The sequence below is a fragment of the Sander lucioperca genome, chromosome 19 (genome assembly GCF_008315115.2).
Source record: "Sander lucioperca isolate FBNREF2018 chromosome 19, SLUC_FBN_1.2, whole genome shotgun sequence".
In the NCBI taxonomy this organism is placed as follows: Eukaryota; Metazoa; Chordata; class Actinopteri; order Perciformes; family Percidae; genus Sander; species Sander lucioperca.
Window position 1 is genome coordinate 892,550 of NC_050191.1, and position 18,890 is coordinate 911,439.

Consider the following 18,890-nt stretch of genomic DNA (forward strand, 5'->3'; position numbering starts at 1 on the left):
CACAACTTTTTTTTTTTGTATTAAATCTTTATTATACAATAGTCATACAAACAATCAAGACTAATAACCAGACTGTATATTATTAATGCGATGAAGTGTAAACGTACATAAGTGTCCTTTCGAAGACGGGATGAGCTCTTCCAGCCACCACTGCTGTATACCACTATAGTAGCTACATGCTAACGGCAGTAAACATGTCATCTTAGCTGCCACTGTTGTTAAATTCTCCCCAATTCCGGGTCACATTCCTGCTGAAACATGTCCGATTGTGTAGTGTTTGGTTCAGAAGCCTTTATCTGCGATTTTTGACCTTAGAAAGTGCTGCTTCGTTCCACTACAATCTAACGTTAGCATACTCTTATTATAATTATTATGTAGCTGTATGCTAAAGCGACATAGTGGAGTATATATAGCTATATATGTATGTATATAGCAGGACTAAAGTACTATCTATTTTTGACTGGGAACAAAAAATGGTTTAACATGACTTTGAACACAACAGGATTAAACGATGAGATGGGTCTTCCCCTCTCCTACAAAAACAGATCGTGCTGTCTGTCAATGCGTGAACATGTTTACATTTAGGCTATTTCAATAGATTTTTTTCAGTGAGTTAAGCCAAATAATTGGGTGACAAAAAGCATGCATATAGACTATTAATTTTACATATAGACTATTAATTTTACAGGGTAACAAATACAGTGTGGGTAAACTCTTAATTTGAAAAACAATGAATGCATATCCTGCCAATCAGAATTAGCACCACCCACAGGGGAACATCGGAATATCAAGTGTTTTTTCTGATTTCTGTGCAAGAACGGGAAAACCAAAAATCAAGTCATAATTTCGTTTTTTCGTTTTCATATGTGAAAACAAAAACAAATGATCGGATGATACACGGACCTGTTTCGCTCCACAAGCTAAAGAAGAAAATGATATTGGAATGTTTTGATAAGGGAAATGGCAAAATCTGAAAAACACACAACCGTGGGAATCATACATTTAGTTTTTATATTTTAAAACATGCTTAATATTTTTATGGGGTGCCCAAGCTTCCTTTGGCCTCCTAGAAAAACTGCCACTGCTGGTTTGCAAATGTTAAGAATGAGTCGAGAAATGTACCAAAGCGACTGAGAAAAACTAATAGCTAAGGTAAAGGATAACATTTCTAAGGATAGCCATATTCTTAGGTCATCTCTACACATTGAAGCTCTGATTCAGGTCACTCTAACTCTGGTCAATTTAACTCCTGTAATGTTAAAACTTCATCCATATATGCATGTTGAGCCTGGCCATTTCCGGAAATTTAGTTGGCACAGTTGAGAAAAGACTCAACCTTATTAGGATGTTGCTTTCTTACATTTGCAAAAAAAACAACCTGTAACTGTATTTGAGATTTTCATTACAGTAATTAAACACACTCTACTATAAAAAACATTGTATTGTTTCATTGTATTGTAAAATGAGCAATATTTATGCATGTTTATGCTAGACACCAAAACCTACAGTTTAGGATGATTTTATCACTAAAAATTTCACTCAAAAGAAAATATAACTAGGCTACTAATGGGAGCAGTTATGCTGTGCCTTGGATGCCGTCAGATCAGATTAACTCCTGTAGAAGATATTGGAAGTACATTGATGTATAAAAAAAAAAAAAAAAAAATACTGTTCTCTAAAGTATATTCTTCAAATACTGTAAAACACAAATAAATTACAAAATGCTCAAAAGTAATTGCAATATTTAACTAGAATATATGTAAGAAGGCAGATGGATAATAGGACCCAAACACAGAGAGCAGGCAGGCAGGAGAAGGTTCAAACTGAGGATTTATTAACAAAAGGCAGGGAACAAACCAACGATGGGATCCCAAAGGCAGGCAAACTGAAAGTTCAAAAGAATGCACAAAAACTCACAGGAAAAACTCACAGGATTACGAGCTGACCAGGAAAACACCAAAAAACGCACAAACTTGACAGGACATGGACACACACGGACACAAAACAATTTGACAAGAGACAAAGGAAACACAGGGGCTAAATAAACTAGGTAACGAGCAAACACAGGACAGGTGACACCAGGGCTGGGGAACAGGTGGAGCACATTAGACAATCACACAGGCGGGAAAACACAGGAAGCAGAACTAGACATGACAAGACAGAAAACAGACTTTCACAATAAAACAGGAAACAGAACATAATACAAAACAAGACCGGAAATCACTCAATGACAAGGAGACAAAACCCACAGTATAGAAACAATCCATAGGGACATACATTAAACAGAAGTATACAAATAGGGAAACAGAACCTAATACAAAGAACAGGAAAATTAACTCAATACACAAGGTAACACAACATCAATATACAGAACAGGAAACAGCAACAGAAATGTCCAAAACCACAACAACCTGAGTCTAAATTTACCAACATGAGCATTGAATTAAAACATCTGGAAAGAGTTGACGTGAAATTAGACCCATCGTGGTAACTCTTTACAATAAGGGTACATTAATTAGCATTACTTAACCATTATAGTCAAATAAGGTGTCTAATAAACTATTTTTAACAATGCTCATGTTTGTTCATGTTAACTAAGGTATTAATTGATGCATTATTTACCATTATTTAATACCTTAACTGTTAATTACAGTTAACTAAGGTGTCTATTTTAAAATGTACTATTTATTCAGTAACTTAGTATTACCTTTCATTGGTCAATACACGTCACTAAATTTATTACATATTGCGCTCGGGGTTTTTATTACATAAATGTTTGATAGTTGAAGACATGAAAGGGGAGAGAGAGGGGGAATGACATGCAGCAAAGGGCCGCACGGCAGAGTCAAACCTGCAGCCACTTCTTCGAGGAGCAAACCTCCATATATGGGTGCACGCTCCACCAGGTGAGCTACCCAGGCACCCATGAAGTATATATTTATTACATTTTGACGTTTTATTACATAATGCATTGTTACAAGGTGTCCAGGCAATCTATCCTTTTAATGTTGATTTCTAAAAGCATGCTGAACAGCATATGCCAATACCAATTAAAGGGAAAAAAAGGGAATTTGTCACAGTGAAGCACCTTTGTGTACAGCAAAACACCTTTATTTACAATTATACAGTACAAACAGTAGAACATCATTATTTATACAATTTTAAAGATACATTTGAAGAAATATTTTTTGATTCCTTGATCATGGAAATTCATTCTTGATCTTGGATGGTCTTTCTCTGGCGACGGATGTGAATGGTCTCCTTGACATTTCTCCGGTCACCCACTGACTCCTAGTTGACCACCTTTGACCCCTTCCTAGTCAATGCTTACATTAAATAATGTAGATAAACAGATTATGATGTACTCCTTTATTATAGTTTGTAAGTAAGTAATAAATTGAAGTGGTTCAAGATATCAGGAAAAATCTCAAAACCTCGGAAATAAAGCTCAAAACTATGTGCATGAAAACTATTTAAAAAAAAAACAAACGATAATTTGATTAAGTTTACTGTAAAAAGGTGGCGTCCAAAAAGGTTCAGTTAAACCAAAAGTGGTTATGCTGGCCTTGCTTACCGATGCATTGCATAATATGTCATCATGAATATCATTAGCGATCTGCAGCAAACAACACTTGTTTGGAATAATTGTAAAGTGGTCTGAATTCAAGTCGTGAACACTACTTGTTACTAGACTAATAAACAAGGTTAAATTCTTGAGCTGCTACCTTGATTCTTAGACAGCACAACGTACAAAATCCAGTAATGTAAAATGTAAACAATTTGTAGTTAATAGACTTAATAATGTAGAGACCCAGAAACGTTCTCTATATTACAAAAAATGTATACGTTTTTGGCCAAAACATAAAATTGCTTGTCATGTTGCTAATTAATTTAAAAAAAAGCAAAAAAAACCAAAACAAATTCCAGTACAATTTCAGGATCAAGACCTAACCTTCTCGAATGATTCAACAGGTTTATTTTCAGACTACAGAAATCATACATCAGGCAAATTCTTTTTTTAATCCACACATAAGTCAGCTTTGACTTCCAATTTTGGCTCTCTTTGAAACCTCTTTGTCCCAGTCAGTGTCGAAAACATCATTACCTAGCTCAACAAAGCCAGGCAGAGACAGTCCTGAGAAGGGACCTTCGAAACCACCAATACTACTTAGTGGAGGACCCAGCTCAAAACACTTTCTTTTTTTCAGAATGGCAGTTGTTCCATAGTTAACAGGACCATCATTCGCCATGTTTACACTAACATGGTTGGCAGCATGAGTAGGCTCTGTCTGCTTTGCTTTGCACTTGGTTTCAGTTGATAACTTTTTCCCTTGTTCATGTTCCTGTCCTAGTGTGAGCTCTGTGGCTGGGGTAGGTACTATGTCCTTTACTTTGCCCACAGTGATAACAGTGTTGATCTTCCTTAATAAGGGACTGTTTTCGGGGGGATTTAGAGTTTTCTTGTCTTTGGAATTTGCTCTTGAGCATTCAGCACCATGTCTGTTAAGTGGACTTTTTCCCACTGCAGTATGATTTTTTTCCACTTTCGTTTGAGCTGTGATCAGGAATTCAGTTGTGCAGTTGAACGAGAAACTTGAGAGTTTAGCCAGGGTTGAAGGGGCCAGAGTGGACTTGGTGAGGCTTGATTTGGATGGTGCTGGATCATTGACGCAAGTGGTTGGTTTTAAAGGTCGGACGCAAGTAAAGGTACCTACGTTAGTCTCATTGCAGGTGTTGACTCTGGTTCCTTGTTTTTGACATATATTTTCTGTATCATCACTCCCCTTTATTCTACCCACAGTTTTTTCATGTGCCAATTTGCCCTTTCCAAAGGAAAAGTCATACTTATCTAGCTCTTTTGATCTAAAAGAAATACTGGCTTCAGCCCCTCTCTCTCCCACCTCACTGACACAGCTCAGCTGCTTTCCGCCTTCCAAAAGATTTTGGTACTGGCTCTGTCTTTTCTTTCTTTTATTCTTCTCTGTGTTTGTAAGTGGGACAGCTGAGTCATCATGACTATCTGGCTTCTGTTTACTTATTCTGCTTTCTTTGTAGGTGTGAGGATCTCTGCTGCCTGGGTTACAATAAGTTTGGAACTCCGTGCTGACATCTGGGCTTGCATTAAGGTTGTGGTTAAGGACTGAAGGTCTCATCTTCCTTGGTTTGAATCTAAAGCCTGATAACTTTGCATTCAATTGTTTTTCTGTTTCAGCTTCCGCTGCCATCTTTTCATTCAGTACAGTACTGATGTTCTTGGTCCTAGCCTGGTCCCTCTCGTCTTCCTTCTCTAATCTACTTTCTTGGCCAGAGAGCAGGTTATCCTGAACTAAGTTATTTGAGAGGCAGTTCTTAGCTGATGACAGTGTGCTGCTGGAGTGGGAATCTGAAGTCGTATTCAAAACATCAGTCACAATTTTACTTGTATCTCCAGACACCATCCTCTCTCCATGTCCTTCTCCTCCTCCCGCTTTGTCAGACTGCTGTTGATGCAGCTCCAGCTCCCTTCTTCTGTCTCTCAGATTCTTAGAGACTTTCTGAATCACACACCCCATTGAATCTGGATGTTTTTTATCTTCTGGTTTCTTAGATTGCTTTATCTCCTTTTGGTTTAAGCTTTTTACTTTGACATTTTCATTTTTCTCACTTTTTCCCTTTTCTTCTGAAGCAGAGGTGATTGTTTCAATAGGATTTGAAATTACATCGGGGTTTAATGATGAGCCAGTGTTACGTGGAATGTCCTTAGTTTTTGGCTGTTTAGTTACTGCAGACATTTCTGACCAACTTTGTTTTCTATTTAGGTTTTCTTGAGCTGATTTAATTATGGATGATGTCATACCATCTGGCAACAGTGATGGAGTGGAGAGGAACCAGTCCAAGCCACTCTCCACCGTGACATCGCCCTTGCAGTTATTGGTGATGTCAGGGCAGTGTGTTTTGTTGATGACGTTTGTGTCTCTGGGTTGATGTTGGTAATCATCAGCTGGTGGGTCAAATTGGGAGGCCTCTGAGGTGTTGCTCTTCAGCCTAGTGAACAAAGAAAATGCTGATTAACTCCTTTGGCGTCATGTCTATAGCCGTTAGGAAACCTATTAGGATCTATAAACAATTCTGTGTCAGAGAAGTCCATGGTAATTAAAAAGCTACTTAAACACATTAAACATGACAATGACACTGTGCACCATTGCCAGTTGCATGAAGAAATTGTTCCCTCAGATTACTACAAGTATTAAGATTGTTACGCCTTTCCTGTTTCGGGCTCCCAGACCGTAGTCGGTAAGCACAGGGGAGAAGTTCCCTCCAGGGCCGATGCTTTCGGGGGTAACACCCTTTACTTTACCGGCAGAATAAAGAGCAGATGAAGCCACTGTGTCCTGAAAAGCTTGTCGTTAACTGTAGGCTCACTTTAGAACATCTTTGCTAACTCTCTTCCTTCTCGCACTGCTTTTACTCGTACGCTAAGTCACTCTCACCAACAACGCTGACGCTCGCTCTAGTTTTTTCTTACTCAACCACTCACTCATTGACGTCACTCATATAACGCACGTAGCATTCTCGCTCACTACTCTCGTAACAAGATATTACATTTTTTTATAAGATAAGATTTAATAAAAAAAATAACTTGAGTGGGAGGTAACCAAGCATTAGCATTAGAACAGACTCAACACAGTTACTCACTTGGCCTGTCTGTCCATCTCCTTCTGTAGAAGCAGTGGCAGGTTCAGTCCTTCCAGCAGTATCTGACACTGATTTTGATACTGCTGACTGGGGTCGTCAGGGAATGAGGTGAGTAATGCATTTACATTTCCGAGCAGAGCACCGCCCTAAAAGAGGATCACCGGATGGTGGAAAACAGAGGCATGAGCCAAGAGCAAGATGAAAAAATGTTAATCGTCACAAGTGTGTCAATGCCAAAATGTATCACAATAATTAGGTAAATATAAATCAATTTAGTATTTCTGCTCCCACACCTAGCTGTGATGTATCATATTTCGCAGTACAACCCTGCTCCAACAAGGAGACGCAAAGGCCCCCTCCTGATCACTACTTTATCAGTCCTTCCAGAAAAATGCGGAGTTTTTTTGTGATTTTTGTGGGCAAAAATCCTTGATTATGCGGCACGTTTTCTTAAAAAAATTTGATAGAATATGTGGGATATTTATGCAATTTTATGCAATGAAATTGTGGGAACTTGCAAAAACTGCGGTTTCATCATGGCTTCATCACGGGGTTTGCAGCTTTTCGATGATGTTCACGTCGCGTAATTACGTCACTTCATAACGTTCCCATGGCAACAGGGGAAAATGGCTGCTCTTGTGTGAAGTAAACGCAACATTTTTCAACTTTCTGCGAAGATATATTTGACTTTTTTGCAACGAAAATGCGGGGATTATGAAATCATGCAAGCCCCGCATATTTTGCGCGGAAATCGGCAATTTATGCGGCGAAAGTGCGGCATATTTGAAAGAATGCGCCCCCCGCATAAATATGCGGACTTCGGCTGATTATGCATTGAATTATGCAGCGTTTGGAACTGGGAATTGCCTGTCAGGCCGTCAAGACTACCTTACTTACACCCGCGAGCACCTGCTCTCCCTACGCCCAACTGGTGTAGCCCCACCAACTCTTCCTGCCGACTGTGTGGAAATCCGACGGCTTGTTAAATGGCCAGAGAGGAGGAAGAAAGCAAGCAGATTCCCACTGCCTGTCATCACTATGACCAATGTTCGATTGGTAAGCAACAAACTCGAGCATTAAGAGCAGAACATGACTGTGAATTCAGACAGAGCAACCTTGTGCGTTTGACAGAAATAAGCGTAGCTCACGTAAATCCATCGGAGGGGGGCTGTGTTTATTTGTTGACAATCGTTGGCCTGCACAGTATTGCGTAGTGATGTTACCCGTGAACCTCCTGCTTCGAAGCATGTATCGAAGAAATGAACCAATTTGGAATGAAGCTTTGTATCGGAGCTTGATTCGTTTTGGGATAGTCACGTGACCAGTGACGTCCGAAGCTTCGTTTCACACACACCCACGTGACTGCTTCGAAGTTGAATTCAAAGCTTTAAAAATAGTGCGACACAGGGCGCGTATTTGTGGGTTGTTGCAGTAGGAGAGTCAACAGAGTTAGTGAATATAGAGAGATTATTATAGCGAGTATTATAGCAAGTGTAGAGTTTATTGGAGGTAAGTTTTTCTACCGTGTGTAGAGTTTATTTGAGGTAAGTGTATTGGAGGTAAGTTTTTCTACCGTGTGTAGAGTTTATTTGAGGTAAGTGTATTGGAGGTAAGTTTTTCTACTGTGTGTAGAGTTTATTTGAGGTAAGTGTATTGGAGGTAAGTTTTTCTACCGTGTGTAGAGTTTATTGCTAGAGTTTAGCGAGGATTAGACATGGAACCTGTTGCAAAGAGAGGCCGTTCAGAGATGTGGGAACACTTTGATTTGATTTCTCCCAACAAGGTTGGCAATAGCCTATGCTATTTTATTGCTTATATGGGATATGCTGGTGTGCATAAGTCTGCATTTAAATTAGCTACAACCTAAGTTATATCTTCATAATTAAATTGTTTGTGACTATAGGCAATAAGGATACTTATTGTGATTTTTTTTTGTAGGTCCAGTGTTTGATTTGTGACCAGAAGCTGGCCTATAATAACAACACCTCATCCATGTTGAGGCACTTCCGTGCCAAGCATGATCGTGCCACTGCCTCTGAAAAAGCTGAATCCAGCAGTCAGGGTGAGTTTTTCTTCTGACTCATTTGTTCCTTTTCAAGTGTGAACTCAGTAGTGTCTCAATATACTTCTGTCTTAACCGTTTGTGTTTTTCACATTTCAGTAGGCCTACATGCATGCAATTATTAATGTACATTTGTTGTGTTGTAGGAAATCGAAAGGACAGGATAGATGAAGCACTTGTCAACATGGTCGTAAAAGACTCACAACCCTTCAGAATGGTGGATGATATTGGATTCAGAGCTTTTGTGAGCCTTTTGGATCCGTCCTATATTCTGCCGTCACGACAAACTCTGAAAGGCATGGTGGAGTCTAAGTTTATGGAGGAAAAGCTGAAGGCCAAGAAAGAATTGCAGAAGGCTACAGCCGTGAGTCTAACCTCAGACATGTGGACATCAATCCATATGGATGCTTATCTTGCCATCACTTGCCATTTTATTGATGGTGATGACAAATTGGCCACTATTTTGTTATCCGTGGGGAAGTTCCCAGAGAGGCATACGGCAGCCAACATAGCTGCTACAAAGAATTCTATCATGGAGGAATGGGGGATTAAGGGAAAGGTGAGATGCCTTGTGACTGATGCGGCAAACATGATAGCATGTGGGACTATTTTGCAGGTCAGACACAGCATTTGCATTGCCCATGCTTTAAATCTGGTTGTCAAGAAAGCCATTGACCAGACTCCGGGTCTGGAAGAAATAAGGGGCAAGGCAAAGAAGCTAGCGGCATATTTCAGGACGAGCACTGTTGCCAGAGAGCGGCTCCTCAACATCCAGCAACAGATGGGGGCGCCTACTCACAAGCTCGTGCAGGAAGTGGAGACTCGCTGGAACAGCACATATGACATGATGGCCAGGCTATATGAGCAGAGGGAACCAGTCAGTGCTGCAGTGGTGTCACTGTGCACCGATTTGGTGGCTCTGACCTCAGCAGAATACCAAACAATAGCTGAATGCCTTGGAGCATTGTCTCCCATAAAGGAAGCAACAGTGGAGCTGTCAGCAGAAAAAAACTGTCTCTGGTTCGAAAATAGTGCCCCTTGTGAGAATGCTGAGGCACGCCATAAGTGCCAAACAGCGGGAGGTGAATGATGAGATGGCTAAGCAGCTATGCAACAACCTCACACGGCTCATGACAGAGAGACTGAGTCACTACGAGACAGCCAGTCAACACTCCCTGGCCACTCTCCTGGATCCACGATTCAAAACCATGGGGTTTTGCAATCCTGGGAATTCTGACAATGCTGTGAAAAGGCTAACAGCAGAATGTTCATTTCTTTTAAGAGACAGCAGCACTCCACCTGAACCAGCAACACAACAGCCTGCTGAATCCTCAGGTATGAATCTATGGTCTATATTGTCATTGTCAATTGTTTATATTGTATTTTTGTAGCCTAATGCATTTTTTTGTCACTATTCAGGAAGTGGCCTATGGGATTTACTGGACCAACATGTTTCAGAGACGAGGAAGGTGAAAAGCGCAACTGCAAATGCCACCGTAGAGGTGCAGCGGTACCACAGTGGGCCGAACGTACCACGTTCAGAAGACCCCCTCCAGTTTTGGGCATAACACAAACATGTGTACCCTCATTTGTACGTGCTGGCCCGTAATATACTTTATACACCTGCCTCCTCTGTGCCATGTGAGCGGGTGTTCTCTAAAGCTGGTCAGTGGTCAGTAAGAAAAGAAATCGGCTCAGCCCTGGAACAGTGGAGAAAATTCTGTTTCTGAATAAAAATGACATTTGATGTAGCAGAAACACAATAATATCCCCCTGACCTGTCCACAAGCACTTTCACTGTCCCAAAGTATGTCCTTGCCACTGTCAAAGCACTGCCCCAATCAATTGACGCATACAATTTCGATAAACACCACACTGGCAGCTGACTACATGTCAGACTGTTAGATTGCTCATATAGCGTACGCCTTCTGCACTGCCTATCTCACCTATTTGGCTGAGGAGACAATGTTGCTCTAGGCTACGTCCTCAATATAATCACAGAAATGTGTGTGCAATGTGTTCTTCATTCATTTCCCGCCCAAATTGATGTATTTGTTTACAAACACAAGACAAGTTCACAACCAAAATCCTAACTTTATTGTTTGTGGAGAAGGCAATTACATTTTTATTTATGGTTTAAGGTCACAAATAGGCTTAGTTATTTATGTCATTATTTATCCATGAATTCATACTCAAAATGTATTCATCTTTGACTCAAAGACATTCATGGATAATATCTGTGAAACAGTTTGTGACACAATGCTATCCTTAACTTCACCACTAGATGTCCTCAGAGTTCTGAAGCTTCGAGTATTGAACCTTTTTTCGATACAATTGGATTGAAAGCTTCACTGGTTCAGAAAGCTTCAGTTCGCCATCACTAGTATTGCGTTCGGGAGCAGGTGTGCACACCGGACTATGAGATATTGACTGTATCCTTCAGACTATTCTACCTCCCGCGAGAGTTCGGTCAAATTACTGTTATTCCTGTGTATGTGCCCGGACTGAATGACGAAGCAGCAGGAGAAAAAATAACAGAGCTATAAGGATGCACTCGCCCGCACTGCAGACCAGCCCGTCTTCGTCCTCGGGGACTTTAACTCATGTAACTTGTCTACACATCTTCCCACTGTTCATCAATATGTTGACGGTTAAATCGGACCCTTGACCGCTGCTATGGAAATATCCCTGAGGCATATAAAGCGGTGTGCAGACCACCCCTCGGGAAATCCGACCATAACGTAATTCACTTCCTGCCTAAATATAAAGCTATGATCAAAAGGACGAAACCAGCCATCAAGCAGATACAGATGTGATCTGAAATAAACAAAGATCAACTCAGGGACTGCTTTGACAACACAAATTGGGACACCTTCTTTGAATCCTGCCAGGATGGGAATGAACTTACGGACACTATAACATCATACATTAAATTCTGTGAGGACTGCGTGTCTGAAATAGGGTTGGGTACCGAAACCTGATCTACCGGACCGAACTGCAACGCGGATTTCGGTGCCTCATTTCGGTGCCACTTAAATGCCTTCTGTGCTGCTCTCTGATGCTCTCAAACAGACAGAGGTAACAGGAGCATCGCTGCACGTGGCGCTAGTTAACACTTCACTTGACAGCAGGTAACGTTAGCCTACCTAGCTAGCAGCTGGATTAAACATGGTTAAAATGCTGACAGCTAAACGGTGTAAAGGGTGTCTGTATTTCACTGTAGAGGATTCCAACAGTGGGATGTTAAGCAGTGTGCAGCTGCCGTTGTCGGAAAAACAGCACAGACGTGGTGTGTTCACTTGAAACTAGTAAGCCTTGTGGTGTATTCAAAATTATTGTAAAATACCCTATTCCCTACTACCCTATTTTTTTTAAGTATCGGTTCAGGCACCGTTTAGGCACTGGCACCGTTTTAAAAGTATCGTTTTAGCACCGGTATCGGAAAAAACCCAAACGATACCCTAGTCTGAAACAAAGACTATTAAAATATTCCCAAATATTAAACCCTGGGTTTCTAAATAATTGAAAACCTGTCTTAATGAAAGAAAGATTGCCTTTTGCTCAGGCAAAAATTTAATATAAAAACAAGACAGAGAGTAAAGCGGTAACATAAAACAGGCCTGGGAGGGCTTAAACACTTTAATGGGAAAAAGTCTCAAAAAAGGTGACAGTCTTGTAACTTGCAGTCAAAGTCTTGTAGATGAAATGAATAAGTTCTTCTGCAGGGTTGATGCTGTGGATGATAAGGGTGAGTGTGATGACATCTGCAAAAATCTCCCTATAGGTTCACCAAATATTTATCACAGAAGATGCTGTTGCCAAAAGCCTCACCAAACTAAAGCCGAATAAGGCCACTGGCCCAGATGGCCTGAAAGCCCGCTTATTTAAAGATTGTGCCCCACAATTAAAAAGTGTTTTTTCAAGGCTATTTAACTTCCTCCTTGTTGCAGGTGTACCCACGTCTTGGAAATTTTCTTTAATCAAAGGCCCATACCTAAGAAGCTTGGTGCAAGTAAGCCTGAAGATTTCCGACCCATAGCCATCACCTCCATATTGTGTAAAACAATGGAGAGAGTTCTGGTAGATCTCCTGACATCTCAAGTGACCAGCGTGTTAGAGCCACTGCAGTTCGCTTATAGAAGTTTTAGTTTAGTTTATTAAGGATCCCCATTAGCTGATGCCTTGACGACCAGCTAGTCTTCCTGGGGTCCAAAGAAGTGACAGAGGGACTGATGATGCTGTGCTGGTCCTTCTAGACTTCTAGTCCTATTCCTAGACTTTAGTGCAGCTTTTAATTCTATGAAGCTACACATTCTCCTGCAAAGACTAGCCAATATTAACATAGATAAGGGTCTGATTCTCTGGATCAGAGACTTTCTCTCCTGTTGCCCTCAGAGGGTATGTGTAAATGGAATTTTTGTCAGGAGTACATACCATCAGTACAGGCTGCCCAAAAGACTGAGCTGTCTGGGCGTCAGTGCTCAGATTACTGAGCTAGTATACACCACACGCATTAAAAAGCGTTTTAAAGGAGAATTCCGGCCCATTTTTACCTGAATCTTGATCGCTATATATCTCCCGAATACTGTCGATAGGAAAAAAAAAAAAAACGAGCAAAATTGGTGCTAGCAAACTGGAGTTGCTGCAGCTCCCAGTTAGCTAAAATGCCAATTGTCGGGGCATCTTATAAAGAGTGCCTTTGTGCCTCTTAACAGACACAAATGCAATTCAAATGTCTGTGCAACATGAACAGGGCCCTTACGTGACAACAAGATGCGTTTTCAACTCAGACATTGTGAAGAAACCGTTTAAATTCAAAGTTTGTACTGTCACCTGTCTCAATCCTTCTGGTAGCTAGGCCCGACATCTCGCTTCGCTGTTTTTTTTAAAGTAGCCTTCAGATGAAGAAAGGTTGGAGACCCCTGCACTAAAGGAACCCTAATCTCCACTTTACCAATTGTTTTACCAAAGCAATAGCAAGTGGATTGTTTAGCTATCTCAACTAACTCTGTGCATTTTTTTTTTTTAGAGAAGCGGCTGTCCTTTATCAAAAAGACAAAGGGAAAAATCATATTGGTGATCATTGTTCGTGTAGCAAAAGTAGGTAATTTTGTTTTCTCCTTACCTGCATGGAGCACTCCATGACAGACACAGCTATGACAGCATCTTCTATGGTCACCGTCTCTCTGTACATGAGCCTGGCATGAGCTGTAAGGTTAAAACAATTCTGTGTCAGTGGTACAGTTCTGTTGGTTTCAGCTATTTATAAAACAATTCAATTAGCATTTTTGTTTGGCCCAAAACAAAGTCTGCCATTTCAAAATGTATTGATTATTTTATTTATACATCTTTATTATTTTTATTTATAGTACACCAACAAAAATGCAGTAATGTATGGAGCAAAGGTTTCAGCCACATCACAACACAATACTGTGCATACAGTACAGTAACAGTTGACTGGGTGCTTCTCTAGTCAAAACTTTATGAGAGTGTAAAAAAGAAAACCACTTGACTTACATGATATCTTGGCTATATTTTGCCAGAAGGCATGTCGAAGACTCTAAAGTCAACTGGAAGAAGGTACTATCCCTGATGAGAGCAAATTTGAGCTTTTTGCTGAGACTAAACGAATAAATGAATGCAGCACAATACAGCGAAATCCAGAAGGAAACTTGATGGGAGTCTGGAATAAACCTGCCAGTTGGGATAAGATCTTTTTTCCAGAAAAACAATGAGCCCAAGCACAAAGTCAAAGCTACACAGGAATGGCTTCAAAACAACAATGTTAACATCTTTAAAAGGAACACACCGACTTATTGAGACTTTAGCTTATTCACCGTATCCCCCAGAGTTAGATAAGTCCATACATACCCTTCTCATCTCCGTGTGTGTCGTAACTCTGTCTGACGCCCCCACTGCTAGCCTAGCTTACCACAGATCCTGGAGGTAACCGGCTCCAACTAGCCTACTGCTCTAGCCTGGTTGACACCAGACCCTTCTCAGTTGTAACTGAGAGTGGGTCTGGGAAAGCTTCATTAACAGCCCATTTCCAAAGGGGCGTGACCAACGGATGTTGCTCAAATGCCTCTGGGTGCAATTGGATAGTCCTTCAACCAATCAGACCAACGATCCAGGTGACGTAGCAGCGAAAGCGGCATCAACGGGTTGCTGCCGCTTCGGTGGCCGTCACGTTGAATGTAAACAAAAAGCTGCTCGCCATCGCTGTGCTATCGTCATCGTGTAAAGCCCGCCTCAACGGTTGTGATTTGGTTCCTCGATTTGGAAAAATTGGAAATGGGCTTGAATGCCTTTGCCAGACTGACTTGCAGAGCAAATGTCAAATTTGGCGGAAGTTCGTCAGGGTTTTCCCAGGCTACTACTGCTGCTCCCAATAAGATAAAATAACGCCAACATTTCCCTATTTCATTGTTGTGATTTTTATAGTCACATCGTGTACAAATAACAAGGTCACATGAGACACAGCCATCTTCTAACTGTATACATACTGGGAACTATTCTCCACAGAAGGCGAAGCACTGCTACTTCTGCTCCTTGGGCGGAGTGATTTGCTCGCAGCACCTGAGAAACCCCGTGGTGAGGAGCAGAGAGTAACAACAGTGCTTTTCAGGTGTTGCACTAATCACTCCGCCCAAGTAGCAGTGCTTTGCCTTCTGTGGAGAATAGTTCCCAGTATGTATACGGTTAGAAGATGGCTGTGTCTCATGTGACCTTGTTATTTGTACACACTGTGACTATACAAATCACAACATGTAAATAGGAAAATGTTGGTGTTATTTTGTCATTTATCAGGAGCAGTAGGCTAGTTGGAGCCGGTTACCTCCAGGATCTGTGGTAAGCTAGGCTAGCGGTGGGTGCGTCAGACAGAGTTACGACACGCACGGAGATGAGAAGGGTATGTATGGACTTATCTAACTCTGGGGGATACGGTGAATAAGACAAAGTCTCATTAAGTCGGTGTGTTCCTTTAAGTGGTCTAATCAGAGCCCAGATCTCAATCCAATCCAGAATTTTTGGCTGAATTTCAAAAGGGCCGTTTACTTACCATCCACGTGCAACCTGAAAGAGCTCAAGCAGTTTTGTGAAGAATAGCGAAAACCTGCCGTAAAGCTGACAGAGACCTATGCACACTAAGCTCAAGGCTGTAATCCTAAAGGTGCATCTTCCAATGACTGATCTTGAGGGGATGAATACTTAGTGTATATATATATGAAAATAATTAGTCCTATTAACCAGAAACTCAGCTTAGTAGTGTCCCATGCTGAGCCCCGTTAATCAGCACGAGTAACAAGTGAATTTTAAATCCTGTCAATTACAAACCAATTTGCCATCTCTTTTCCATGGATCTGACACCTGATGGGCTATGGGTTTTTTCGGACAGTCACTCAGCCTCCCTGGCTTTCCTGCTGCTACCAGGGTACAGCTACCAGGAGCTACATTATGTTAGCACCGAGTACTGGTGTCTGAGTTACAGCAGCTAACGCTAACGTCAACAATCAAGTTTCCCTGGTACGGAGCCTTGCCTCCAACACAGCAAATACACAACAGTTACTACATGTACAATTATTACATTAGGAGGCATTAGGAATAGCTAAACATTTGACACGCAGATCAACAGAGAACCAGAGAGTGAGAGAGAGAAGCCACCGCTAACTGCTAAACTAAAGTAGCTAATAGAACTAAATAGCATGTAAACAACTGTGGGATTAGTGAGAAAATCGCCAAAAGAAGGAGAGAGCTATGAGTGCTTGAGTGAACTAGTGTAAGTTTAAATGTAAAGCAGATAACTAGCCGCTGTAACAAAGAATATGGCAAAATCCGGCAATCTTTGCCAGCAGTATTGACAACATATGAACGTGTATGGAAGTAAATCTGTTCCATCGGATTTTGAAATTAAAAAGCCATTGAATTTCTAACACTGAATATTTATGCATTTTTTGCCTCTGAATTTTACTCTTCAAATTTTCAACAACTAACTTTCACCTTTATTTTTCTAAGTTCATAAATTCAGAATCAAAAATTCTACGTAAAAACAATTCAATATACCAAATTCAGATGCAAAATACAATGTATAAAATTCAACTAATATATTTTCAACTTGCTCAAATTCAACAGGCCAAATTCAGCTGCAAAATGTAATGTTTAAAATTCAGTGTTAACATCCGGGAACCCAAGGAAAAGCAATAAATTCTAGAATCTAGATCGGGAGTGTGCCATAGTAGCTGCAGCCAACAACTGGAAACGTTTTACAATTTTCGTCTGCTATTTCATCACTAAATTCACTTTTGAGACTTATTTATGCGAGAAATCAATTGTGTAGAGTTTGAATATGGGCAGTTTTCACATTCGCTCCGATGTTGTCGGACTTGAGAAGCTCCAGTCTGACGTGACAGCCAGCTTGTGGCTGCCGGGGTCGCTCGCTCGGCCAGCCGGTAGGGGTGTAACGGTACGCAATCACGGTTCGGTACATACCTCGGTTTTAAAGTCACGGTTCGGTTCATTTTCGGTACAGTAAGGGAAAGAAATGCAAACATTAAACTGCAGGTTGTTTATTATTATAAACTTTTTTTAACAATTGGTTTACACTTTTTAAAACACTTTTTAATAAAATATAATAAATAAAATATATATAAAATAAAAAAAGAATAAGAAAAATACTGCTGCAAAGTTCTCCACTAAATAAAATACTCTCAGTCTCAAACCAATATCACATAATAAAATATAATGAAAAATATAAATAAATAACTATGGATTACAGTGCAGCATTATCAATCCCAGCTTGTCAACAACCGAGTATAGTCGTAGATCAGCTGCTATAAAAACACCAAATTGCTTTCGTTATTGCATTGGCCCGATCGGAATTACCAGCAAAGGTCTGTTTAAATGCCAACGGGAGTTGCGTTTGAATTACGGTCGTTTTTTTCCTTGTAGTAGTGATGTTCACACTCGCGTGATGCCTTTTCAAGTGCGTTAGCAACGTTGGCACACTGCTTTCGTGTTATCGACTAGTCTTTGTCCGTTGACGTATTTCACTGGGAAACCGAAGTGTTCCCAAACAGGAGACCTTAATGATATGGGTGGCTCTTCAAGCTCCGGCTTGTCCGTACTGTCTATGGGCTTGTCTGCATTGGCCATGACGCTAGCTAGCGAGAGGCTGGGCTAAAGCATGCCGTGTATGTTGTTGTACAGCACGCGGTGTGTGATTTTTATTTTTTTCCCCAAACCACTTCAGCGGAAATCCCGCCCTGCAGTCGATTTCATTGGTTTAGGTTACAGTGACGGCGGGTAGGTTTAGAGATCAGTGTTTGGTGTAGGCAGTCTGTACAGTGATTGACATATTGACATGACCAATGAAAACTTTAGAATCAGCTGCAGGGCGGGATTTGCGCTGAATGCGGAGACTTCCGCCACTTAATATGTTCGTGTGGAAACACGAAAATTGACCTATGTTCCGCACTCAAAAGATTGCGTTCGGCCGTTCGGTGTACACGTGCACCGTACCGAAAGCCCTGTACCGAAACGGTCCGGTACGAATACACGTACCGTTACACCCCTACCAGCCGGGCTGTCAGCTGGAGCTCTCTCTGAGCATGTAGGCTATATAAAAGAGGAGTCTCCTCCTCTCGCACGCATCACACCGGGCCTGCTGTGCTGTATTGTGTATCTTAAGTGCAACATGGAGCTTGAAGATGTAAAGAAAAAAAGAAAAACAGGAGAATTACCTTTGAGCAAGTGTGGAGGAAAGTCGGAGATATGGAAGCAGTTTAAACAAGTCGTGGGCAGTGACAACAATATGTTGTTCATCATTGTTTCTTTTTTTTACGTTTCTTCATTCTGATCCATTTGCGATCCGTTCCATTCTGAATAAACAAACAGCGCCGTTTACATGCTTCGTCCTTGTTGCATTATTCTAAAAAGATTTCTGCAGTTCAAACAACTCGGAATTGTAGTTGAGAGCGTCAGTTATAACGGCCCACGTATTAAAAAAGTGTCGGGTTTAAATCAGGCTCGGGCTCATAATTACAGTTAATGTGTCGGGCCGGGCCGGGCTCGGACGCAACGGGCTCGGGCTCAGGTAGGTTCGGGCTTGATTTTTTGGGCCGATCTAAGTTCTAATCCCCGGCAGCCACCAGCA

The 18,890-nt window shown here is 41.1% G+C and overlaps 1 protein-coding gene across 3 annotated transcripts in view; it reads right to left on the reverse strand.

Annotated features, from left to right (window-relative positions):
- Positions 1-3,093: 3,093 nt before the first annotated feature.
- The window catches only part of mcm9 (minichromosome maintenance 9 homologous recombination repair factor), a 40,202-nt gene continuing 24,405 nt past the window's right edge, over positions 3,094-18,890 (reverse strand). For 2 of the 3 annotated variants that reach the window (XM_035995230.1, XM_035995228.1), the window contains 4 exons: positions 13,863-13,945; positions 6,676-6,821; positions 3,954-6,024; positions 3,094-3,417 (listed from right to left, as the gene is read on the reverse strand). In XM_035995230.1, the coding sequence (XP_035851123.1) occupies positions 4,035-6,024; positions 6,676-6,821; positions 13,863-13,945 (2,219 nt within the window). In that variant the 3' untranslated portion in view covers positions 3,094-3,417; positions 3,954-4,034. The remainder of the gene's footprint in view (positions 3,418-3,953; positions 6,025-6,675; positions 6,822-13,862; positions 13,946-18,890) is intronic. The other variant, XM_035995229.1, reaches the window with a different exon arrangement.